This window comes from Rosa chinensis, chromosome 2 (assembly GCF_002994745.2).
Source record: "Rosa chinensis cultivar Old Blush chromosome 2, RchiOBHm-V2, whole genome shotgun sequence".
NCBI classification, from domain to species: domain Eukaryota; kingdom Viridiplantae; phylum Streptophyta; class Magnoliopsida; order Rosales; family Rosaceae; genus Rosa; species Rosa chinensis.
The window spans coordinates 69,919,829-69,944,838 of record NC_037089.1 but is presented as its reverse complement, the minus strand read 5'-3'; the positions used below and the strand labels follow the sequence as shown (position 1 = coordinate 69,944,838).

The following is a 25,010-nucleotide window of genomic DNA, read 5'->3' as shown; positions in this document are numbered from 1 at the left end:
GCAGATACAGCGCCTCCACTAGGAAAAAAAAAACATCACCAAAAGATCAAAAACAGCAATCTTACTCGCTTAAACGCCAAAAATGTAGTGTAGGGTGATTCCATTCCCACGTATTAACTCTCAACTGATCTGGTTGAATTAACAATGAACACTAGGTAATGTGACTATACCACAAAAAGAAGATCCCAAATTTACAATTCAGCCACTGTAAGTAAGTCATCGAGGTTTTTTTCACTATCAGCATTTAAATAAACCAGCTCACTTTCTTGTTCATCATCATATGATGAAGTGACCTGTGAAGGACCATCGACTTCCTCATCATAACTGTCATCGTCGTCTTCATCATCTTCGTAATTGTCTTCATCCTCATCATTCTGCTCAACAGAGATTGATAAACGACCAAGTCCTTGTTCATTGCTAGTATTATCCAAATATCCTACAATTTGGTTTGCTAACTGTTGTTCTTCTACAGTTTTTGCCAAAGATAAAAGGATATTCTTTGCTTTCTGATCAGGAGTAAGCCTGCAGGATTCCATTTCCTTGTACCAAACAGCAGCACTCCCAAAATCAATGTTCTTGCCATACGCATCCATTATGGTTGTCAAGATCGTTTGATTTGGTTTGACACCACATGCCTGCATTTCCTCATATTTCTCCATCATCTTCTCAATATCATTTGTCTTAGCATAACCTTTGATTAAGGTCCCATAAGTGACGACATTGGGTTTGAATCCATCTTGCTTTAGTCTTGTGAAGAATTTTTCAGCACCTTCCATGTCGGGTGCATTTACATAAGCTGACAGCATAGTGGTATACGAGTATATATCAGGTTCATACCTGAAGAAAGACAATATGCAGAGGTTTCACTATCCAGATGACAGAGAGTGAATTTTTCAGTGACAGGTCTTACTCCTACAAATATGGCTATTTTTGCCTCCTTTACATTATGTTATAGGTATTATCCCGGCAAGATTGCAGATGGCTCAATTCTCATTCAGTGCCACTAATAGGCACAATACACTATTTTGTCTTTCTGGAGTCGTAACAATAATATGGCACAGCTAATATAATTTTGAAAAGTGAACTCATATCAGAATATAGCATCATCATGCACGTATCAAAAGCATACCTGTCTCTTCTCATGCTTTTAAAAACAGTTCGAGCTTGGTCCACCATTCCTGATACTGCAAATGCGTCGAGCAAAATATTGTATGCTTTGGGGGTAGGTCTGCAAAAGAGATGAATAGCAGGGATTATATTCTATATCAATGGGATGATATTGGCATCAAGAGTTCGGCCACTTTCCACCAGCTTGGCTTGGTGCAAAAGCCAGAATGAGAAACTGCTGCCCTAGGCTTCATATACATGAAGAAACCAAGGCAACCAGCAATTTACATTGCATGCAGAGGAAAAGTTCGCAATATGGTGACAGGTTAGGTTATGGTTGAACACTGAATGCAACAAAAAATAATCTATTGGTTGATCAAAACCCTCCACCATAACCGGTAAGCCAAAATCTAGTTTTGTCCCTACCCATCTACAATCTCCAATCTAAATTCCACAAGTAATTGAAGATATAAACAAGTAATGACAAATCCACATCTTTGAATTAAACAAGTTGAACTAATATGAAGTAAACTTCCCCTCATATTTAACTTTTAATATCACAAGAACTAATAGCTTTGAGCCAACATACCTGACACCAGCATCAAGCATTTCCTCAAAAACAGCTAAGGCTTCTTCCTCTCTTCTAGCTTTCCCATAAGCATTAATGAGTAAGGCATAACTCACAACGTCAGGTCGGAGACCAGCTCTTTGCATCTGTCATTAACAGGTTACTTCAGTTTCTTATGACTTAATATTGATAATAAAGTTAAATTACTTCAGTAGTATTTTAAGATATAAAGGTCTTGGAGCTTCTGGTCACTTGGCCAGACAGTTCAACTTTGGTAAGCATGGGGAAGGAGAAGGAGATAAAAAAAAAAGACTTTCAAGCCTTCTTGATCATTATCTATGGGAAACTATCATTTATATAGAATGACAGCGAACGATGAGGTATATAAAAATGTCGTAGAATTTATCAATCTATGTAACAGCAGAAAATATAGCTGATTACAACTTGATAAACTAGGTAGCATAGGCGACATGCAATGAGAGGTTGAACCACTGATTCAGTGATTCTTCTTAAAAACCTTTAACACTAGAACTACTGACAGTAAAATTCTAGATCAGCACAGTTCATTCTTCTATCTAATGGCAATACAATCCAACCAATGATGTATAAAAACAACAGATCAGGCAACTATTGCTGCAATCTTACGATTTATAAATTCAAAAGCATACTCTGCCCCTTTATATGAATAAATTCAGACTTTTTTACAAGATTTACCTGGTTGTACATCTTTGATACTTCCTTGTAGTTAGTTTCAAACGACATTAGGCTATTATAAGTAACTGTTGATTGCCGAACCCCTCTCTCAGTCATCACCGCAAACATCTTACGAGCTTTTTCATAACTTCCAGCCTTCTTAAACATATAGATCATCATGTGGAACATCTTTTGGTCTGGCTTTAAAGGTGACTTTTCCTCATCCAAAAGGGTCTCAAAGATTTCTTCAGCTTCCTTAAACTTGCAGCCCTGCAGTATATCGAGTTACTCTGATGAGGAATGTAGAAAGAGTCCAATAACAGTACAACAAGTGAAGAAAAGTATATGGTTTTGTAAACATTACCTCAACAAATATTTTTAGTATGATTTGATATGTCACAGCAGATGGTTCAGGCCCTGAAGACTGCATTCTTCGAAATATTGCTTCAGCATTGTTGTATCGGCCTCCTTTTCCATATGCTTCCATAAGAGCAGTATGTGATATTACACTTGGTGCATAGCCCTTTTCATTCAACAAGCTTAAAACCTTCTCAGCCCTGTTGAATTTGCCTTGCTTTCCATAAGCTGTTATAAGCATCAGAAAATCCATTTCGCTGAAGTCCCACCAGTCCTGAGTCTGAAGCCATTCAAGAATCTAGAAGGCGAAGGATATGAGCTAACAAAGTAATATAGCATTAAAGCAAATCCAGCACTAAGAGAAATGAGTTCAGAGACAGAATAACTATGGTTGTAAAATTCTTAGTAGAATGACTGAAGCAAAAAGTAGTATATGAAAACAATCAATTTGACTGGTTGTCAATAATCTGCAGGATTCCCATAATCATTAATCATATTGAGCCATTTGTATACAGAAACTGCCCCACCATTTGAATATGATACTATTGCACACAGACATCTAATACTGTTTCTTCTCCACATAAACTATGGAAGAAGTCAGCATGTATGAGTTTACTAATTTTCGGTACAACTCGTCATCCTCAAAAGTAATGAACTGAATTTTCACAAAGTATCCAATCTTTTTTGTCACAGAACAACAAAAGTGCATGTCCACATACCTCACCAACGAGGTTCCATTTCCTCAATTGCTTGAATCTAACCAACGTTCCAAGAACAAGATCCTTAGGAATCGTCTTGTTTTTGAGCTTTTCGCTTTTGAGCACTGCAACAGCAGAACCCTTCTCTTCGATTTCATTCATCAGTCTCCTCCAGTTCTTCTGGTCAGCCTCATCGCCAACGTCTTTAAAAACCTCCACTTTCTTCCTTTTCTGCAAGAACTTTCTTGGTGCCAGCATTCCCATACAAACCACCTCCAGTCTTCCACGCATCTTCACATTGGCACCTATAGAATTTGTGCATTCTTTCAATTTACTGAACACAAAAGATTCCCACTGTTATTTCTCAAATACCAAAATGAACACACAAACCATTACAGAACTATCAGACTGCAAAACCAGTCATTTCCATACAAAATCCTGAAACTAACCAAGACAAATACAACTATCACATACACATAGCAGAAGTATAAGAAACATGAAAAATCATCCTACATATTCAAAATTTTGAAGCAAAACAGTAAAGTAACACACTTTCAGAGTTGAAAAACTACAGCCCTGAACCCAATTTACCCATGCTCTTTTCTCAAATTATAAGCAACCAAATTCAAAGTTAGAAGCTGAAATGAATAGGCATGCTCAGAATGCAAAGAGAGGTTTAAGGGTTTTACATGGGTTTATCAAAGAGGGGAACTTTGAAAGAGAACATACCTCCAATTATCCAAAGGAGCGGAAATGAAGGGCTTCAAGAAAAGGGCTTGAGGCATTTCTGGGTTTCTGTGTATCTGAAAGTGCTTAAAGCATAGCTGAGGTTGAAACAAGCTCTTTTGTGTTGAAACTGTGAACAGGGTGTTGGAGTTGAACTAGAGTATATGATATTTTTTTTTTGACAAAAATCTTATCTTTTTGGAGAAAGCGGGACCAGACTGGTAAAACCCAACAGTTAACCGGCTAACTGCACCAGGTTCGTTTACAGGTTGGGTTGGTTTTCAAATCAGGTGAGTTGAGGGACTTCTAAATAAATAAATCAAAATAGCTGGCCTAATATATAAATGAAAACGATGGTGAAATGTCGTCTATAATTTTTTTTTTTTTTTGAGAGGTTTTTGCTGACAAATTCAGTCCCTCTCTAATGTATTTTTCTGCTGAAAGTCTGTGCCCACATATTGTTCAACTATAAGTGCGTCATTTTCTTCTTTTAGGGATGCTTTTATCCATGAAATTAATTCTTCAGCATCTGTCTCTTTTTTTTAATTTTGTGTTGAGGATTTTGCGGATAAGTGATTCGTCGGCAAAGTGTGTCTCCTTTAATTTTTTTATGAAGGTTTTTGACTAGACTTACTCATTGGCCTTTGTTCCATTCTAATTTATGTTTTGCGGAAGGCCCTTGTCGACAAAACATTAGACGGACTACCAACAAATTCTTCATCGACATTTGTACTTATCTAATTTTTTTTTTAGTAGAGTTTGAAACCCAATTAAGTTAAGAGGCTTAATTCTATGCACATATCATTATTATTTAATATTTATGAAACCATACACTAGGGAGGAGAAATGTAAGGCCAAGACCTTAAAAAGAAGCATTACTATCCTCAAATAGTACATCTCGAATTAGAAGACTCTCCTAACCATTCATACTCCTCAACATTTCATCTAACAAGATGAGCTAGTGTATAAACTACACTAATCGCTCCACGAAACATCTAAGAAAACCTACCGGCTTAGACCTTCATGCCATTAACTATATGACCAATTAGTGAGGTGTTGTCTTCAAACAGCCGCCACTAGTAAGGCATTATCACTTTCAAAGTTGACATTTATGATTTATCCGACCATTGTGGAGGCAAATAACAAACCAACTCTCATTGCTAGTAAACCACAGCATAGACATGTAGGTTCAGTCTGTACTCCCTCTTAATGAGGTTAGGCTGAGTATGGAGTATACCCTGGCGGGCATTTCAGACAAATCTTAACCTTTGGAGGAACACTAGCTTTCTAAATGGCTGGCCATATGTGGCATGAACCTATATGACCACCAAAATATCCTGGATTAGAGCATAGGCGCTCCCCACACTGAAATCAGTCAAATCACCTCGAGGCTCATAGTGACAGATGATTCCATCCCTTCTGTCGCTACGACTAAGAAGGATAGAAAGATTCATCTCTACATCCTCACGGGAAAATAAAGTTGAAAGGAAATCAACATCTCATTCCCGTGAACTAGGGCAGAACAACTTGGAGACAAATCGAAGAGTAATAGGACACCTCAGTGGGAAGATATGTCAGAATCTTTATAGATGAGGATTCTTACGATCCTCTCTAGCAATGTTCCTACCATTACCGACTTACCATCTGGATCCCAACTCCTGTACCTCACGAGAAGCGAGAATATTCCTCCAAGAGTAAGATGAGGACGATCCCAAACGGCCAAACCAATATCCCTCTTTCATCTTTAGCATTACACATCACTTTCCAGGACTTCCACATGATCTTCTAATTAAAAATACTTACACAACTACTTAATCATCCATTTTCTTTGAGGTAACCATGAAGATTTTTAGTTTCTTTTATTATATTAGTTAAATAAAATATGGATCATTTTGTAGGACCTAGACTTGCAGACTAAAAAAAAAAAAAAAAAAACTTTAGAATGAAAAAGTGAAAAATTTGCTAGGATACCTATTTTTTTTTTTTTTAAAGTATATAAAGTAAAAAGGGCATCGAAAAATTGGAAAAGCGTTTTTAAAAAAAAGAAAAAGAAAAAGAAAAAAGACGGCATAATAAGAACACGAACAACGTAATATTTTGCTGTAGCTCCAAATTTAATGCATAGTTATAGTTACACAACATTCAGATCACATCCCATCTCAACCTCATAAAACCCTGAATTCTCGAACCTGATTCACCACCCGTCATCATTCCGTCTCAAAAATTCAATCTCCCGCTGCCTCCAACCGTGATCTGAATCCCTCACAACCGCCGCTGCTATTCTCCGCCGGCAAATTCCCAGGTGACAAACACCACCCATTTCAAACCTTCTTTGGTCGCTCAGAAAATCATTACAATGCAATTCAATTTTGAATCTTGGTTTCTTTTATATTCGGTGTTTCAAGAATGCGGTATCTCCTCCATGATGGATGTTCGACTAAAAAGTTTGCTGCTTTGGCCCAGAATTCGTACCTTCTTTCTGCTGACATTGAATCCCAAGTCTTGCATTTTCTGTTTTTGGTTTTTGGCAATAAAGTCTTGCATTTTCTTGGCATCCAGAGATTAGCTGTGACTTGAGATTATTGTTTTGATGATATTGGATCCAAAGATTCCTACTTTTCTGGCATTGTTGGTTATGTAGGACTATACATGGTTTTTGTAGAAGAAAGCCCTTATGTGTTGTGCTATGATCTTTAGTTTGACTTCCCCTGAATTTCCCGGTTTTGACTTTTTTGACTTTTTGTTCTTGTCTTTTTGGAATTCAAGTCTAGATAGGGATGAGCAGGTTTATAGCATTCTAAGAATTTTTCTATTAGTGGAAATGTATAGCTTGTGGCTTTCGTACGAAGTTATAGCTTTACTGCATCCCAGAGTAGATGAGTATTAAGCAAACAACTTTAGATAATATGTGAGGTTAGCTGGGTTTGTTGCAAAGAAGTTGTTTTTATATACTTTCAACTAATTGTAATGTTTGGCTTCTCGCTGCAGCTTTTATATGCATGTCAGCTAAAGTGTTGAATGGATAAAAGAATTGGACAGAACTGAAAACTGTGAAAAAGGGAGCGCGAGGAGATTATAGGGAGCCAGTCCATGGATTCTGGCGAGTATGAGGAAGGCATGGTGGTTGAATTCTCTGCTAATGGGAATTCCATGAAATCAACTGATGTTGAAGCCAAGCTGGATGAAGGAAATATTCACGAGGCAGAATCTTCATTACGAGAGGGGTTATCACTCAATTTTGAGGTAATTTTATGCATATATTTCATCCGTTCATCCTGGTAGGAAAAAGAAACCCATCATGGCCCTTTGAACCTGGCAGTACCTCCTCCCTTTTAAGGACAGTGGGAATTGTGAGCTTGTGGTTTAAGCCTTGGTGATATCATGAATTATAAGCATATGGGAAGAGCAAACTGCATCTGCTACAGAGCATTCTCATTGCATTGCATCTGATCTTCTCGTATAGACCTCCATTTTCCTCAGAAATTTTTTAGATTAGTCTATATGACATTCTCCTGCCTGCTTATCTTTCATAACATATCATATTACTCATTTGGTACCGAAGAAAGAAGTGAAGTTTCCTTTCTGTTTATCAAGTGGCAGTTAGGCTCCATCCTCCACAGCAATCATATAATCATATGTTCTCATCATTTTCTTTTGATTTTATGGAGTATACTTAATGCTTCGGACCTAATTTTGCCTAACCTCTTGAAAATTCACAACCTGATTTTGGATTAGATGATCAAAATTGTTCCATTATATTTATTCAGCTTTGTGATTGACAATCTTGGCCTGCATTTGGATTTACCATAGTTTGCATAGTTAAATCCATTTTTATGCAGCTATAAGGAGATATCAGAGTATTGCGTGATGATCTATTTTGACATATCCAATTGAAAAAATTTGATTCATTCTAATTTACAGGAAGCAAGAGCCCTTCTTGGAAAGTTAGAGTACCAAAGAGGTAATCTTGAAGGTGCTCTTCGTGTGTTTGATGGCATCGATCTGCAAGCAGCTATAGAGCGATTGCAACCTTCTATTACTGAGAAAACACCTTCTAAGAAAGGCCGGTCTAGAGCTGATTCACAGCATTCAGTCTCGCAGCATGCTGCCACCCTTGTTCTTGATGCCATATACTTGAAAGCCAAGTCTCTTCATAAGCTTGGCAGATTAACAGGTAGGCTACCCAGATTCCAATATTTGAGATGATGACTTGTCTAAGATTCACTAGTCTTTCATACTTAATTACTTTTCAAGTGCGAATTGGATACAAATCAAACCTTCATTTATGCTTTTGCAGAGGCTGCTCATGAATGTAAAAAAGTGCTTGATGCCGTGGAAAAAATATTCCATCAAGGAATACCTGATGCACAAGTGGATAGTAGATTGCAGGAGACAGTCAGTCGAGCTGTAGAGCTCCTTCCAGAGCTTTGGAAACAAGCTGGTTCCTATCAAGAAACAATCTCTGCTTATAGGCGTGCCCTACTTAGTCAGTGGAATCTGGATAATGATTGCTGTGCAAGAATTCAGAAAGCATTTGCTGTGTTTCTGCTGTATAGTGGACTAGAGGCTGGTCCACCCAGTTTAGGTGTTCAGGTTGAAGGTTCATATGTGCCTAAAAATAATCTGGAAGAGGCAATCCTGCTTTTAATGATCCTTTTGAGAAATTTGTTCCAAGGTAAAACGAAATGGGATCCATCACTGACAGAACATCTAACATTTGCACTATCTATATGCAACCAGACTTGTGTATTAGCCAAGCAACTTGAAGAGATCATGCCTGGAGTATATCCACGCGTTGATCGTTGGAATTCTCTAGCTCTGTGTTATAGTGGAGCAGGACAGAACAAAGCCGCTTTAAATCTGTTGAGGAAGTCTTTACACAAACATGAACGACCAGATGAACTCATGCCACTGTTATTGGCTGCCAAAATTTGCAGTGAGGATTCCCATGTTGCAGCTGAGGGAGTTGGATATGCACAGAGGGCTGTTAGTAATTCTCAGGGTAAGGATGAACATTTAAAGGCTGTGGGTCTTCGCTTGTTGGGTCTTTGTTTGGGGAAGCAAGCTAAAATTTCTTCCTCTGACTTTGAGAGGTCTCGTCTTCAGTCTGAAGCACTAAAATCACTAAGTGAGGCCGTTGCTTTGGAGAAGAACAATTCAGATTTAATTTTTGAGTTGGGGGTTCAATATGCAGAGCACAGGAATCTAAATACAGCTTTGCGCTATGCAAAGAAGTACGTTGATGAAACAGGGGGATCCGTATTAAAAGGTTGGCGGTTGCTTGCTCTAGTTTTATCTGCTCAACAGCGATTTTCAGAGGCTCATGTAGTCACTGATGCAGCTTTGGATGAGACTGCAAAATGGGAGCAAGGGCCACTGCTCAGGCTTAAAGCAAAGCTGAAAGTCTCCCAATCCTTACCGATGGATGCAATTGAAACTTACCGTTACCTTCTTGCTTTGGTTCAAGCACAAAGGAAATCTTTTGGACCTCTCAGAGTTAATTCTCAGGTAAATTCTGGCCTCTGCTTCTTTCTCTCAAAATACTGTTCAGTTACCGAAAACAAATACAGACGGTTTAGATTTCTGTGTAAGCTATTTTTGGTGGTGGAAAAGTAGTATAATATTGTGATTCTGCAATAGTCTGGAGGAAGTTTGGCCTATCTTTAAAGGAATGATAGTTCAATCCTTAAAAATGTCAACTTTCTGATTGTTTATGGAAATATGTTTCGAATCTTGCATGATGCAAGTGAGTGCTATATTAAATTTCTTATCTTTTCTATATTCTTTCTTCTTCTTCTTCTTCTTCTTCTTTTTTTCAAGTGTACTAAAGGTGATATGGATTATTGGACTTGAATTATAATGGAGGACCTAATTTCAACCCATTAAAGTAGCATGAGTTGCTCTCTGTAGCAATGCAATTGGAAAAAAGTGATTGTTGCTTTTTAATCAACTGTTCATAGTTTTCCAATTTCATTTGAAAATTTGTTTCTGTTGCAATATTGTCTCTCTTTAGTATTACTTTTCATGAAGAGATACACAAATAGGAACTCCTGGTTAACAAGTTCTTCGTTCTAATTTTATAACTGGCTTTTCTTTAATAGACCGAGGATGATAAAGTCAATGAATTTGAAGTTTGGCATGGTTTGTCAAACTTATATGCCAGCCTTTCATATTGGAAGGATGCAGAAATATGTTTGGGTAAAGCCCGAGAGCTGAAGCATTACGCTGCAGAAACACTGCACACAGAAGGCAAGAAATGAACTCATCTACTATGTCAATGAATTTTTTACATTATTTTTATGATTAGCATGTTTACTCCAAACTTATTTCTGTTTTTATGAATAGTATGTTTACTCCAAACTTATTTCTGTCTAATTATTTTAGGCATTATCTTGGAAGGATGTGGGAAAAGTCATGAAGCTCTAGCCACTTATATTGATGCTCTTATGCTAGAACCCTATTTTGTTCCTGGCAAGATTGTGGTTGCCATGCTTATGTCAAAGATGGGACCAAAGGCATTGCCTGTTGCAAGAAGTTTACTCTCAGATGCATTAAGGCTTGACCCTAACAATCGTAAAGCTTGGTATTACTTGGGAATGATTCACAGAGATGATGGACGGATGGCTGATGCAGCAGACTGCTTTCAGGCAGCTACCATGCTTGAAGAATCTGATCCTATCGAAAGCTTCAGCTCTATTATGTGATGATCACTCTATTAAATGGGTATAGCTTTTATTAGTTGCTATTGTTTGTTTCTGAAGAAGTTTCAGTGCCAAATCTGACGAGCGTCTCATTCATTTACAGGAACCTTTTAATAGAGCCACTAGGGGAATTGGGAGTCTTCTCATTTTGGATACTATTCTCATTCCTCTACCATAAAGGCACAAGAATCAATTCAAAGCTTGAGCATTTTATGCAAAACAAGAAAGCGACGGGAACAGAGGTCAACTTTAATTTTTCAATGGATTGCAGAGAACTCAAAATGTTGGAGATCCTTTTTGGGCAGGTTTTTTGCTAAGAAAATGTCAACTTTGCTCAGCGTGTAAATGTATTTGATTTAGCTGAGCAACTATATTAGATAGTTTTGACTTCAATCCATGGGATAGAAAGAAAAAATGTTTGTTCTGATTTGCATTCTTTGATGATTCTTTGAAACTGCAACCTCAAGGTGAGGAGACATTGAAAGAAAATTTGCAAATTCTTTTTCTTTGAGTTGTATTCATTTTTGTCCTCATTGTCTTATCCGAATGATGAACTCAGCATGGCTTTTAATGTTCAACATCACATGAAATCAACGTAACTGCTACGGTGGAGCATGAGGATAATGAACAGAACTCATTAATCCGGTTGATTTGTCATACTCAACATGTTTGTCCAAAGTGTTCACAACTTGAACGGTGGTCTACGGTTTAAAATGTCGGTGCATATCAACAAGTATATCTGAACATATCTATCCATGAAGAAAAATAAAACAAAAACAAAAAACAACATTCTATCTACACAAAATTGACAAAAATTAACATGGTTTCGGTACTTATTTTATTTCATCGTAAATTTCTCATGATTTCGCAGGTATTCAAGTTACCGTTTTCCCAAGAATCAAAATACGGATTTAGATCACTTGAAAAACGCAATCCCCTATGGAAAATAGACGTTTGTGTGACCCTCTCAAGCAAGGGATCCCCTAATAAGAATGCTAAATCAATATACGCGACAATGGATCAGTTTTTACAAGATTAAGATTTCTACTCCTTTTCTAGAAACTGCGTTGTCAAATTGTTTCCCTTCAAAGGAGCCAATTGAAAAATGTAAGGATTGCCAGATCCTTCCCGCCAAAAGAAATAACGTAGTAAAATACTTGATAGACTGTTCACAGTTCATTACAAAAGGTCATTTAAGGTCTCTCTCAATATGCCCATTGCCACATTCCACTAGCTATTATCAGACTAGATTTTTTAAGATTTATTCAGTGATTGTCCAATGATAGTTTTGACTAGAGTCTACAGATATGCTGCACAGTAGAGATCAATAAACAGATCCACCAGTGCTCGACTGCTACACCCCATGGAAAACGAAGATTTTCCTCAATACTTCCACACAGGCCAGCAAATCTGACATCTAGCACATCTGCAATACTTGGATTCTTCTCTAAGAGAGAATAAACTGCATGTTACAGGCGGGAGATCTGAATTGGGATAGACATGACCTCCTCACCCATGACTGGCTCGAACAAATCCAACTCACCGTATCGCTCCAGAACACGCATCCTGCAGTCTTCAGCGGCCATTGCTCCAGTAGCGAATGCACCATGCACAGAACCTGGGAAGTCCACGCTTGTTGCCTCCCCAGCAAAGAAAAGGTTATCTACCGGGACCCTTAGCTTCTCATACAGATCATGGGGTTTGCCTACCATATCATAGCTATAGGACCCAAGGGAATTTATATCTGTTCCCCAGTGAGAAACAAGAAAATGAATCTGCACAGTTCAAAAATCATAGATCAAGTTAGTTTTGAAATATAAAATAGAATCATCAACATGCCTATGTTAGAAGCCGAGAAACAAGGATTACCGGATCAGAAGCATCTGGAAGGATCTTCTTGAGTTGCATATATGCAAAATTAGCAGCCTCTTCATCGGACATTTTCTCAATGTCTCTGGCCAGCTGCCCTGCAGGCATATAAACAAGCACAGAGTGACCAGTTGCCTTGTGAAGATTTAGAAAGTAGCTGCAACAGTAAGATGTCTCCGCAACCACTCCTAAAAACTCCACATTCGGCCAGAACACCTTCTCAAAGTGCAACACTATCTTATTCTCAATTCCCACTCCAAGGTCAGCAATGGCTGCTTCCTTCCAGTCGGGTAGCTTTGGCTCAAACTTTATGGTATTTGCCTTAAGCACACCAAGAGGAACAGCAATAATTGCAGCATCTGCAACAAATGATCTCCCATCCTCTACTGTTACCATCACACCATTATATCGCCTCAAAATTTTTGTCACCCTGAAAACAAAAGATATGTAATTGACTCATTGTTGAATAAGCAACAGGCAGATAACAGAACATATACATTGGACAATAAATATAACAGAATCGATGCCCACCTGTGGCTCAGGCGAATGTCAAGACCTTTGGCAAGGGTGTTTATAACAGGGCGATAACCCCTGACCATAAGACCATGACCACCAGGAAGCAGTTCTTCCTGTACAAGAGAAAAACAAAATTGATTTAATTAAATAGCATTCAATATAGTTCAATCATCAGCATATATTTCATTCTAATCACAGGTGTTTCTTTAAAAAAAAAAATTAAAAAAAAAAAAATCACTAACGTCTGATTTATCAATGAGCAGCACAACAATAGCGTATTACAAGTATTTTTATTTGACAATAATTAGTTCAACTTCAGGAGTCACAGCAGGATGATAGACTCGGCATTTAAATTGAAATGGACATGTGTTTGACATGATTTAATTGTAATTAAAAAATAAAAAAACAAAGGATCATTGCTTGACATCTTTTGCTTAACCAGACAAGAATAGATGAGAAGCTTGCCTGATCCCAGCTTTTAAGTGAAATTGTATCAGCATCTGCTGCAAACCAGCCTTCCATTCGGCACAAATACCACTGCAGTACCTTATGGGAAATTCCTTCCAACCTATATAGTGGATGCAGAAGCAATTTGAATTAGTTATTCCTGGACATTCAGGATGTGAAACACCAGTGAAACCAATGAAAATATGGTTCTACATTTTTGGTACCTTAATTCTGGTTTCCTTTCAAAGACAATTGAGAAAGCGCGGGAGATGGACATGTCTTCTGAGAGTTCCTTTCTTACCTCATCTGTCTGCAATTAAGAAACAATAACCGTCTCAAAGAAGAACCCACAATGACAAAGATCAATTTTTATTGAGGTTTAAGAGGAGCAAACCAAGTAATCGTAGGCAACTAGAATCTAAGAATACAATAAAAAGAAGGATAATAAACATAAAATGACTTGCCTCTTTTAAAATTTCCTCAAATCTTACACCAACTTTTGTAACCAAATCTTGAGGAACTTGTTTCCCATCCATATCAAAGAGTGCATAGCTGCAAATAAAACGCAAAGTTATATTTATCCCTAATGTCAGCTAACACTAGAAAAGGTTTTGACTTCACAGAAAGTCAGTTGAATCAAAATTTTAAAGAATGAACAACAAACAAGGAGTCTAAAGTTTTAAACTGAAGTAAATAATACCATCAACAACAATTAAGGGAGATGATGAATTTTCAACAAACAGTTAATATAAGAGGTTAAGTACCTTTCTAAGTCATGATCATACAACACAGAGTTATCACCACTGGTACGATATAAAGGCAAGCCCAGTCTCCCAATTAATGGAGCCAAGGGATTCTCTTTACATACTCCATGCAACCTAAAGCATAAAAACACAAGATTAACCCCCAAGATCCCAGCCAAAAATTCCAAATACAATTCATATTCCGCAATCCTCCGCTTACCATGATGCACCCAAGTCAATCGGAAAACCAAACGAGTAATCGGTGTGAACTCGACCACCAAGTCGATCCCGAGACTCCAACAGCACAACCTGACCACCAAAATTCAAAACTTCACAAATCCACAACTCCACACTACAATGTACTTCGATTAACAGAATTCATTATGGCTACCTGGAATGATGCATCTTGGAGAGCACGAGCAGCTGCAATACCAGCCATGCCTCCACCTATCACTATCACAGATGGAGACGGCGTCGGTGTCGACGTCGGCCTCCTCTCAACATTGGAATTGCAAACAGCTGCATTTTTTCACAAACCATCAGCTAAAATATCCAACCGACCAAAATCAAAAACATATTTCCAAAAAAAAAAAAAAAAAAAACGAAACTTTGAAACGAAATAGAGGAAGATAGAAATGTGAATCGGACCTCTGCGCAATTGGGGAGTAATATTACTATTACTGTTACTGTTGCCTCCAGCCATGGTAATTCAAATTGGAATTAAAATTAAGATTGGATATTAATAATAACGGATCGAGGGCTTTCTTCTCGAATTTTAACAAGGAAAGAGGCAATTGAGGCGAATAATGGAGACTAAAAATCAAGAGACACGTAATGAAGTGATTGGAATTGAAATTCGATATTCTCTTTATAAAACCCAGCTTCCCCAACCAGCTCATGCGCCTTTCTTTTTCCTGACGACGATTTCAAATTCGCTCTTCACTTTTCAATTTCGACTCTCAAACAGCCGCGATCGGATTCCGATTCCCGGACAAGCTCAAAGCCGGAAGTGTCGCCCGGATTGCGAAGATCGGGAATCGGAAATATGGGATTTTGGGTGGTGGTCTGCTTGGGGAATCAAAGCTCGGATTGTGATTTCCCAGAACCGAAGTTCGAGGATTTAGGTGAGGATTCGGTGAGGATTTCGTGCGGAATTTCAGAGCGGATTTTGAGTCTCACCGTCCGAGTTTGGCTGGGTTTATATAGAGGTGTGCCAGCCAATAGTAGGGACGGGCTGTGATATTTTACGCGCGAGAGAGTGACTGGGTTTTTCCACTCGCGCATGATTTTTGCCACGTGTAAAGTTAAACCCGGGGAAATTCCAAAACTGCACGCAAAGGGTGTGGCGGTGATAGGGGTACTGTTGGTGTTGTCTTGTCAAAGTGTGTGGGAGCATAGTTGGTCCTTGTTTTGGGCAATTTTTATTTGGCCGATTTGGTAAAGTGATGTTAATAGTTAATACAAAATGTCATACATCCTAGTCCTATGTATTTTTCCAATTAAGTTTTTTTTTTATATATTTTATCAACTAAACTCGGTCAAATTTCTATTTAATTTAAACGAAAGTGTCTTTATTTTATTTTAGTGGTTACTTGTTAAAGTCTTTGCCCAACTGCTTGAATGAGAAATATGGAGCCATAATCGAATTCAGTTACGTTATGTCGTTATACAATGATAGGAGCATTTTAATGCGACGTTTTAACTGCATTTCCCTACATTTCTTACGTTATTTCCTTATTAAAATCCTGTTTAGGAAAGTTTCCATTCTTTGATTGGGAAAGTTCCTATTTGTAGAAAGTTTATATTTTTGTAGTTTCTATTTATCATTTTTAGTAAGTTGCCATTTTTCATTTTAGGAAAGTTTCTATTTTTCTTATTAGTTTCTATTTTAGGACCTCCAAGCAAGTGGAAAATCTTGAGGTGGAAAATCAAAGTTGCAACCAAGTGGAAAATCTTGAGGAGGAAAATCAAAGTTGCAACCAAGTGGAAAATCTTGAGGAGGAAAATCAAAGTTGCAACTAAGTGGAAAATCTTGAGGAGGAAAATCAATTCAAGTTGAACAAGTGATAAACAAGTGGGAAGATATTTTTTACAAATTTGTCTAACATATCTAGCCCTTCATTTATGTTCATCTCCACCCTCCATTCATCATTTTTTGGGCTATAAATACACTTCTCCTCTCACTCTCAAAATACCAATTCCTTCATCCATCTCATCTTCTTTGTCTCTCCATTTCCTCTCCATTTTCCTTAGTTTTCATTTTCCCACCAATTCCTTCATCCATCTCATCTTCTTTGTCTCTCCATTTCCTTTCCATTTTTCTCTCCATCCTCTAGTGCATTCAACGTTTCAAGCAAGGGTGAAGAAGAAGAAGAAGGAGCCGTGAGCATCATCATCCATCCTCCACCTTGAAGCTTGCTTTCGAGATTCAAGAATCCATAACGTTTCATCCTTCATCCCCATCTCCATCTCACGGTGTAATTCAACCTCTTTCTTTGTAATCTTGCTTAGTTTCGTGAGAATTGTTTTTAGTTAACATTTATGTTTGAACAAGGTTTATATTCTGAAATTTTATGATTGAATAAAGAATTTCGATTCTTATGTTGTGATTCCAAAGTTGCTTATGTGTGATTGTTCGATTGAATTTGCTTGATAGAAAACTTTTATATGTTTATCTTATTTGGGTCGACACTTATAGGATTTGCATGTAATTAGTGCTAGGTTTAAGAACATGAAATCGACTTTTCGTTTTGTGTAAACTTGAATCAAAGTAGTAAAGGTTTTGGACAAAAATCGAATTCAATTGAAGAGGATTGCAATTAGGTGAACTTATTCATACTAAGTTGTACACTTGAGTTGATAGCCTTTCTCTATGTGTAATGCATTAAACATGACATGATTGACTAGCTTTCTAGGGTTTGATTGCATGTTTAATAGGATTAATCTAGGTGCTTTCGCTTAGATTAATTAGCATTGAAAAGTAAAATATGGGAAATCGTTTGCTTTCGAATGTTTCACATGATCAACTCCTTTCACATGACTTGGAAGAACAATGTAGGGTTAATTCGAATTCAATGATAAACTTGGGTTTAATCTTTGTTTCTTATGTTTCATTCTTGTACATGTGTTTTTACATTTTCTTTATCTTAATTTTCAATTCTATAATTCTTAAACTCCCCCCCCCTTTTTTATTTTGTTACTTGTATATATTTATATTCTTTATTTTATTTTTGTAAATAATACTTTTCTTTATTTGATTCACAATTACAAGTGTACCCTCAATCCCCGGATAGAACGATCCCTATTTGCTTATACTACTAACGATATTTTCAGGGTTAAATTATGCGCTTGCCATGAGCGCATCATACAACAACAGACGTATTTAGAGCTTTTTTTTCCCTTCTTTTTTCTGTCTCCTGATCACGGTAATTGTTTTCAGATGCTATTTTGTCACCAAAAAAAAGTCGCGTGTGTCGAGAGTAACTTTTGACACTATTGATGCAACAAAGACTAATGTTTATGGGTGGCTGTAAGAGCAAGTTCACTCGTTTGGTCACTTACTATATATTCACTGCTTTTTAATGTATATTTTCATTATCTGGGTCACGAAATACATTGTGTCATGACCCAGGACACGAAATACACTGTACTCGTGACCTAGAGGGTGAAATTAACACTAAAAAGTAGTGAATATTGGGTGACCTGGTGACCAAACGGGTGAACTTGCTCTAAGACTTTGGTCCTAGTTGACCATTTATCGAGGATGAGGTGAGCAAATCGAGGCTGGCCTACATTGTTGTTCTTGACGGTGGTTGTGGTTGATTTTTGGCATGGTGGGGAATGAGGTGTGCTGGCCTAGGGCCAGCATTCAATTCCAAATCCAACCCACCGACAAAAGTTGACCTTGTCAATTGATTGAATTGTACGATTTTTTAAGCCCCAGTAAAAATATTGAAAAGTTTGTCATTCTTTAAATGACGTGGTTTTGAGTTTGATTTTATATTGTGGCCACAAAGCAATATTATATTGTTTTCAAACTTAATCGAGTTGTTTTCCAATGAGCAGCAAGGACGAAAACTCACCCCTATAACAATATGGATGCAGGTACTGTGCACTGGTAATGGGATTGACGGACGGAGCAGGGTGTGCGGAGATAGCTTCGGTGGATAGTAGTAACGGAGGTCAAGTTCCGTGTCTAGTCTCGAACTCTATCACCTGAGACTCATTAATTCCGGAACTTGACAGTTCTTGTTCCATCTTGTATCGAAAATGTGTCAAGTCTTGTTTACTTTACTAGTGATTCAGAATCACTGCAGACGGACAAGTTTGATAAATGATTTTTAAAAGTTTTCACAACATTTCCACTACGCGTTTTACTAAAAGCTATTTAACAAAATAAAATGTCTTGCGGGTTTTTAGGATATAAACTGAACTCTCAGTTTATGTCTTACAGACAGACAGCACTGTGACGTGCTGTACATACATGTGCATTTGCAAGCATAATTAGCTATAATGAGCCACGCTCATTGTACCGCCAGGGGTACCAACGCCCACCATATAGGTGACTGGCGTAAAGACAGCTGGCCAGGTTACCGCCTGAGCCCCGGAGCGACCCCAAAGCACCGTTGACGCGCCGCCACGCGCCGTGTCAAGATAGCATTAGAAGCTACTGAAACTGGGAACTGAAGCACATCAGTCCCACATCGAAAACAAGGAGAAGATCATCCTCTTCCTCACCTATAAAAGGTCCTCTCCTCTCTCCTCATTTATGACGCATTGAATACTTACTTGCTGTTATTCTGTCAACATAAATACATTGACTAACTTAGGCATCGGAGAGTTGAAGGCCGCCCGGCGCGGTCTCCCTCTGACGCCCGTTGTATTTCGTTTGACAGGTAACGGGAGCTACGTTAACAAGTGCAAGTATCGATCCGCCCATCGGATCAGCGTTAAACTAAGGTCCAGCTACCGCTAGACTTTTAGACATTAACATTGGCGCCGTCTGTGGGAATCCTTGAACAGAAGGTCATCCCATCACAAATACTATGACTAACGGTAGCGGGGGAAATGTCGGAGAGCAGGCAGGCCAGTCCGCCGCTCCCCAACCCGCCCACCCAGCGGTAAGCATCAACCGCGCACTATTCAACACCCCGGTCAACCCAGGCGGTGAAACAAATCCAAGCAGCAGCCGTCCCCCAGGTCAGGACCTCACCGCCTTGTATGAGCTGGCGCTCGCGGACCTCCACAAGGCAAACAGGGAACGCGAGCAGGAACGCAAGGAGAAGGCGGAGGCCCAACACCAGGTGGCCACGCTGATGACACGGTTCGACGAGTTAAGGCGGACGCTGGACGCAAACGCCAACCCCGCACGAGGTGGGCGGTCACACAGCACCAGACACAGCCGGCCTACCGCTGGTATGGGACCCATCGTTCAGATGCAGGTACCGCCAAACCCACCTGAGCTGGCAGGAATGGGACCACCCCCTGTCCCACAACTGTTGGAGCAGGAGGCGGAGTCATCGCTACGCACCCACCACTCGAGGACTAGAGCAAGGACTGAGGGCAGTCTACCCATTCCCGGGCGGGGGTTAGGTCCGCGGAGCACCCGAGCGGGCCCCGCCGGAGACGCCACCACCCAAATTTTGGAAAGGGTGCGGCAGTTAGAACGGAGACTAATCCTGGCAGAGGCAGGCACCCCTGCGCCAGCCCCAAACCCACTTTTCGCGTCCAGGCCAGGCCCATTCACCGCTACAATTTTGCAAGCCGTCAGACCAGCGTTTGCAAAGACCCCAAAAATGTCACATTATAGCGGTAAGACCGATCCCTTCGTCCACATGGACACGTTCAAGAAGGTCACCAACAACAAGGGCTTTGACGACGCCACCCTGTGTCACTTGTTCAGCGAAACGCTGGATAGTGAGGCAATGAGTTGGTTTTTCGAATGTCCGCCAGGGTCCATCGACTCATTCCACGCATTATCTCATGCTTTCCTCTCTCGATTCATCTTGTTGTCCGCCGGTCATCACAACACGAGCCAGTTGTTTGGCGTCAGGCAGGGAGGGGACGAATCATTGAAGGCATTCGTCACAAGATGGCGAGCGGCAGCATCTCAGTGCCGCGATCTCGACAAAACGATGGCTTCGGCGGCTTTCAAGCAGGGACTCCTCAAGGGACCATTCCTCTATCACCTCAACTACAATCATCCCAATGCGGCGTATGATCACCTTATGAGTGAGGCGGTCATTCATGCCCAGGCAGAATTTATCACATATGGAGAAACCCCACCGCCACCAGCAACACCAGCAAAGTCATCTCAACCCTCCTCCAGCCATCAGGAGACCGCCAGCAAAGCCCCCACCACACCGCCAGCTGACAAAAAGAGGGAGTGGCAGCAGGGCAGTTATCAAAGCAAGAGGCAGAAAGACAACCACTACAAGGGCAACCGCCCATCCCATGGGGACAATCGCAGCAAGCAGACGGAATCCTCTCAGCGGTATGCAGTATTCACCGTCCTCACGGCCTCGTACGAGGAAATTTACAATCAGTGTAAGGATCAAATACCACCGCCACCCCCGCCAAAGTTCCCCAAAAAGGGTAAGCCAAGAAACACCGGCATGTGGTGCAAATACCACGAGGACAGCGGTCACAATACCAACAGTTGCAACGCTCTCAAAACGGCCATTGAGACCATGTACCGTGACGGCAAGATGGATCAGTTTAAGGTGCGCCAACCGCCACCTGTGATTGCCAACATTGAGCCACTGGGCCGCATCAACACCATCGATGGAGGGGCTCCAATCACCAACATGTCTCACAGAGCAAGAAAGCGGTATGCACGCGCCAATCACCCAAAGGAAGTCTGCAACATCCACTACGAAAGATCCGCCAAACTCCCAAAGTCTGGGTGGGAGCCCATCACCTTCTCAGAGGAGGAGGAGCGCGGAGTACATCTACCCCATGACGACCCATTTCTGATCGACGCCATTCTCGACAGATGGTCAGTAGGAAGAATCCTGGTGGACAGCGGATCTGCTGTCAATGTCATATTCAGCGGTTGTTACAACAACCTTAAGCGGAACAAGAAACTGCTACAAGACCATGAGCCATTGCTTAGTTTCTCCGGCGATATCACTCAACCGCTCGGTTCCGACTACATGCGGTTAACCGTCGGTTCCAGTCCATGTATGGCACAGGTACATACTGAATTTATAGTTGTGGATTGTTTCAGTTCGTATAATGCCATCATCGGACGGCCGGCACTCAACAAGCTCAAATGCATCATCGCCGGATACATGCTTCTCATGAAGTTCCCCACACCTAACGGCACGGGCTGTGTCAAGGGAAGTCAGCAATTAGCACGAGAGTGCTACTCAACCACCATTGCACGGTCAAACCGCCGCCACGAAATCCTAACAGTAGGAAATCAGGCACCGCCACCAGATATCTTCGAGGATCCTAGGGATGAGGAGGAGAAATATGTAAGGAAGGAACCGGTCAATCCGGAAACGTCGTTGAAAGTCATCAGCATCTCTGACGAGCACCCAGAGCGGACAGTCCGCATAGGAGCTCAGCTAGACCCAGAGGTGGCGGCAGAACTCACTCAATTCATGCGGGACAACGCCGCCGTTTTCGCGTGGTCATATGCGGACATGCCAGGTATCTCTCCCGAAATCATCACACACAAATTAACCATCAAGCCATCCTTCCACCCTATCAAACAGAGGCGAAGGGCCTTTGACGAGGAGAAATACCGCGCCATAGGAGAGGAGGTCGCCAAGCTCCAGGGCATTGGATTCATCCGCCAGGTAGTCTATCCCCAATGGATCTCCAACCTGGTCATGGTCAAGAAGCCTAACGGCAAGTGGCGGATGTGTGTCGACTTCAAAAATCTCAACAAGGCATGCCCAAAGGACAGTTTCCCTCTCCCACGCATTGACCAACTGGTCGACGCAACCGCCGGGCACGAACTCCTCAGCATGATGGACGCCTTCTCCGGCTACAATCAGATCAGGATGCATCCCAGCGATCAGGAGTGTACCACCTTCACCACCGACAAAGGCCTATACTGCTACAATGTTATGCCTTTCGGTCTGAAGAACGCCGGTGCAACTTATCAGCGGCTGATGAATGCTATGTTCGCTGAACATTTGGGCAAGATAATCGAGGTCTACGTGGACGACATGTTAGTCAAAAGTATAAAGGCCAGCGGACATGTGGCAAACCTCAAGATCATAGTTACCATCCTCCTGGCCTATGGCATGCGCCTCAACCCAGAAAAATGCTTCTTTGGCGTCACCGCCAGCAAATTTCTGGGTTATATTGTCAGTGAACGAGGAATCGAGGCTAACCCGGACAAGGTACAGGCCATACTCGACCTGGAAGACCCTGAGTATAAGATACACGTCCAGTGCCTCCAGGGCAAGTTAACCACCCTTTCTCGGTTCATCTCCAGGCTCTCTGACAGATGTGCCCCATTTTTCAAACTCCTCAAAACGACTCACAAGAAAGTCATCAACTGGAACCCAGGGTGTCAGACGGCGTTTCAGGGCTTGAAGGATTACCTAGCGGCAGTCCCACTACTCTCTATCCCTGTGCAAGGAGAGACACTGTTCATATACCTAGCGGTATCGGTATCAGCGGTGAGTTGCGCCATTGTCCGGCGGGAGGGACAGGACGAGCTCCCAGTTTTCTACGCCGGCAGAGGCATGAACGGGGCAGAGACAAGGTATCCACCCCTAGAGCAGCTAGCTCTTGCACTCATCGTTGCCGCCAGGCGCCTCCGCCAGTATTTTCAAGCGCACACAATCCATGTGCTGACCAATCAACCACTGAGACAGGTGCTGCAGAACCCTGAACATTCAGGGCGCCTCAGCAAGTGGGCCATCGAGCTCAGTGAATTTGACATAGATTACAAGCCAAGAACCGCCATGAAGGGCCAGGCAGTAGCGGACTTCATCGCCGAGCTCACTGAGCGTCAGCCCAATCCCAGCACGGAAGATGAGCCCGGGACGGAAATGGTCACCGCTAGGGAGCCAACTCCCCTACAATCAGATTGGAACCTGCATGTGGACGGCTCCGCCAGCGCCAAGGCCAGCGGCGCCGGAGTCATCCTCACAGGACCCGGGGGGCTGAACGTGGAATACGCACTAAAATTCAACTTCAAAGCCTCCAACAATATGGCGGAGTACGAAGCACTCATTGCCGGCTTACTCCTCGCCATCGATTCAGGGGCTGACAGTGTCAACATCTTCAGTGATTCCCAGTTGGTCGTTAACCAGGTCAATGACAGCTTCCAGGCCAAGGACCAACAGTTAGCGGCATACTTGGGGTACGTTAAGACACTCCTCAAGAAATTCAAATTTCATAACATCACACAAATCCCCAGGGAAAAGAACGCCAAGGCTGATTCACTGGCAAGACTGGCAACCGCCCAGCCACATCAGAGTCCAGCGGACACAAGAGTGGAGTGTCTTGACAAACCAAGTATCACAAAAACCCTGGCGGAGATCTTCAACATTGAGGTCAATACCAGCTGGATGGATGAAGTCATTGAATACAAGCGCAACGGCACATTGCCGGAAGACAAGGTTAAGGCGCGGCAACTCCAGCAGAGGGCAACCCGCTACAACATCCAAAACGGCAAACTGTACGTCCAGGGATTCACCCATCCCAACCTCCGCTGCCTAACCCCAGAGGAGGGAAAGGTCGTCCTAATAGCAATTCATAGCGGGGAATGTGGAAACCACTCAGGCGCCAGATCCTTAGCCAATCGCACAATGCGACAAGGCTATTTTTGGCCTACTCTCGGCGACGATGCCCGCCAGGTATCAAGATCATGCCACAAGTGCCAACAATTTGCTGACATCCCGCATGCACCGGCGGAACCACTATCGGTCATCGTCGCTCCATGGATCCACTCAACTTGGGGCCTGGATCTGATGGGAAAATTTCAAACCGCCAAAGGTCAGTTCAAGTACATCATAGTGGCTATCGACTACGACAGCAAGTGGATAGAGGCGGAACCACTAACAGCAATAACTACCGCCAAGGTAATTCACTTCCTCTGGAAGAACATCTACTGCCGCTACGGTGTCCCACACACGATAATCACCGACAATGGCACACAATTCAACAACAAGGAGCTCATCTCTTTCACCGCCAACTTGGGTACTAAGATGAGTTTTGCATCTGTCGCTCACCCCCAGACCAACGGTCAGGTCGAAGCAGCAAACAAGATAATCAAAAAACTGCTGAAGAAAAAACTCGACAAAGCAAAGGGTCTATGGGCGGAGAAACTCCCGGAAGTTCTATGGGCCATCAGAACCACCCCAACTTCAGCAACTGGTGAAACTCCTTTTTGCATGATGTTCTGAACGGAGGCTGTCCTGCCTATTGAGGTCTCTCAACCTACCGCCAGAGTCGAGGGCTACCGCCCAGAGACCAACACTGACGGCATCAACCTGGACAAGGACCTCCTGGAGGAAAAGCGACACAAGGCCCACCTATGCAACCTACAAAACAAGCAGCGGGTATCGCGTTTCTACAACGCCAGAGTCAAGGCCTGGAACCTCCAACTGGGGGACTG

The 25,010-nt window shown here is 41.5% G+C and overlaps 3 protein-coding genes across 3 annotated transcripts; 1 reads left to right on the top strand and 2 right to left on the bottom strand.

Annotated features, from left to right (window-relative positions):
• Positions 1-45: 45 nt before the first annotated feature.
• On the bottom strand, positions 46-4,326 carry LOC112188274 (pentatricopeptide repeat-containing protein At3g59040). The gene is made up of 7 exons (XM_024327364.2): positions 4,153-4,326; positions 3,445-3,757; positions 2,733-3,023; positions 2,390-2,638; positions 1,697-1,821; positions 1,130-1,228; positions 46-837 (listed from the first exon to the last, which is right to left on the bottom strand). Exons 1-7 carry the CDS (start codon positions 4,206-4,208, stop codon positions 192-194), a joined length of 1,779 nt encoding a protein of 592 aa, XP_024183132.1. The 5' UTR covers positions 4,209-4,326; the 3' UTR covers positions 46-191.
• Positions 4,327-6,247: 1,921 nt separating this feature from the next.
• LOC112186478 (protein NPG1) lies at positions 6,248-11,355 on the top strand. Its single transcript, XM_024324928.2, has 7 exons — positions 6,248-6,451; positions 7,138-7,392; positions 8,071-8,323; positions 8,447-9,657; positions 10,251-10,398; positions 10,534-10,872; positions 10,954-11,355. The coding sequence occupies exons 2-6, from the start codon at positions 7,240-7,242 to the stop codon at positions 10,851-10,853; spliced, it is 2,085 nt and encodes a 694-aa protein (XP_024180696.1). The 5' UTR covers positions 6,248-6,451; positions 7,138-7,239; the 3' UTR covers positions 10,854-10,872; positions 10,954-11,355.
• A 620-nt stretch (positions 11,356-11,975) lies between these two features.
• LOC112186479 (polyamine oxidase 2) lies at positions 11,976-15,609 on the bottom strand. Its single transcript, XM_024324929.2, has 10 exons — positions 15,074-15,609; positions 14,817-14,944; positions 14,646-14,734; positions 14,447-14,560; positions 14,147-14,234; positions 13,907-13,992; positions 13,701-13,803; positions 13,251-13,348; positions 12,720-13,149; positions 11,976-12,625 (listed from the first exon to the last, which is right to left on the bottom strand). The coding sequence occupies exons 1-10, from the start codon at positions 15,126-15,128 to the stop codon at positions 12,320-12,322; spliced, it is 1,497 nt and encodes a 498-aa protein (XP_024180697.1). The 5' UTR covers positions 15,129-15,609; the 3' UTR covers positions 11,976-12,319.
• Positions 15,610-25,010: the final 9,401 nt, after the last annotated feature.

Bases quoted from the DNA above. Each gene is read 5' to 3' on its own strand.
- LOC112188274 (XM_024327364.2), bottom strand. From the start codon at position 4,208: ATGCCTCAAGCCCTTTTCTTGAAGCCCTTCATTTCCGCTCCTTTGGAT. The intron at 2,639-2,732 runs GTAATGTTTACA...GATATACTGCAG, and splicing joins TACTAAAAATATTTGTTGAG to GGCTGCAAGTTTAAGGAAGC. The intron at 1,822-2,389 runs GTAAATCTTGTA...TGTTAATGACAG, and splicing joins TATCAAAGATGTACAACCAG to ATGCAAAGAGCTGGTCTCCG.
- LOC112186478 (XM_024324928.2), top strand. From the start codon at position 7,240: ATGGATTCTGGCGAGTATGAGGAAGGCATGGTGGTTGAATTCTCTGCT. The intron at 7,393-8,070 runs GTAATTTTATGC...TCTAATTTACAG, and splicing joins GGTTATCACTCAATTTTGAG to GAAGCAAGAGCCCTTCTTGG. The intron at 8,324-8,446 runs GTAGGCTACCCA...ATGCTTTTGCAG, and splicing joins TAAGCTTGGCAGATTAACAG to AGGCTGCTCATGAATGTAAA.
- LOC112186479 (XM_024324929.2), bottom strand. From the start codon at position 15,128: ATGGCTGGAGGCAACAGTAACAGTAATAGTAATATTACTCCCCAATTG. The intron at 13,804-13,906 runs GTACCAAAAATG...TCCACTATATAG, and splicing joins GAAAGGAAACCAGAATTAAG to GTTGGAAGGAATTTCCCATA. The intron at 13,150-13,250 runs GTGGGCATCGAT...TTTTGTTTTCAG, and splicing joins GACATTCGCCTGAGCCACAG to GGTGACAAAAATTTTGAGGC.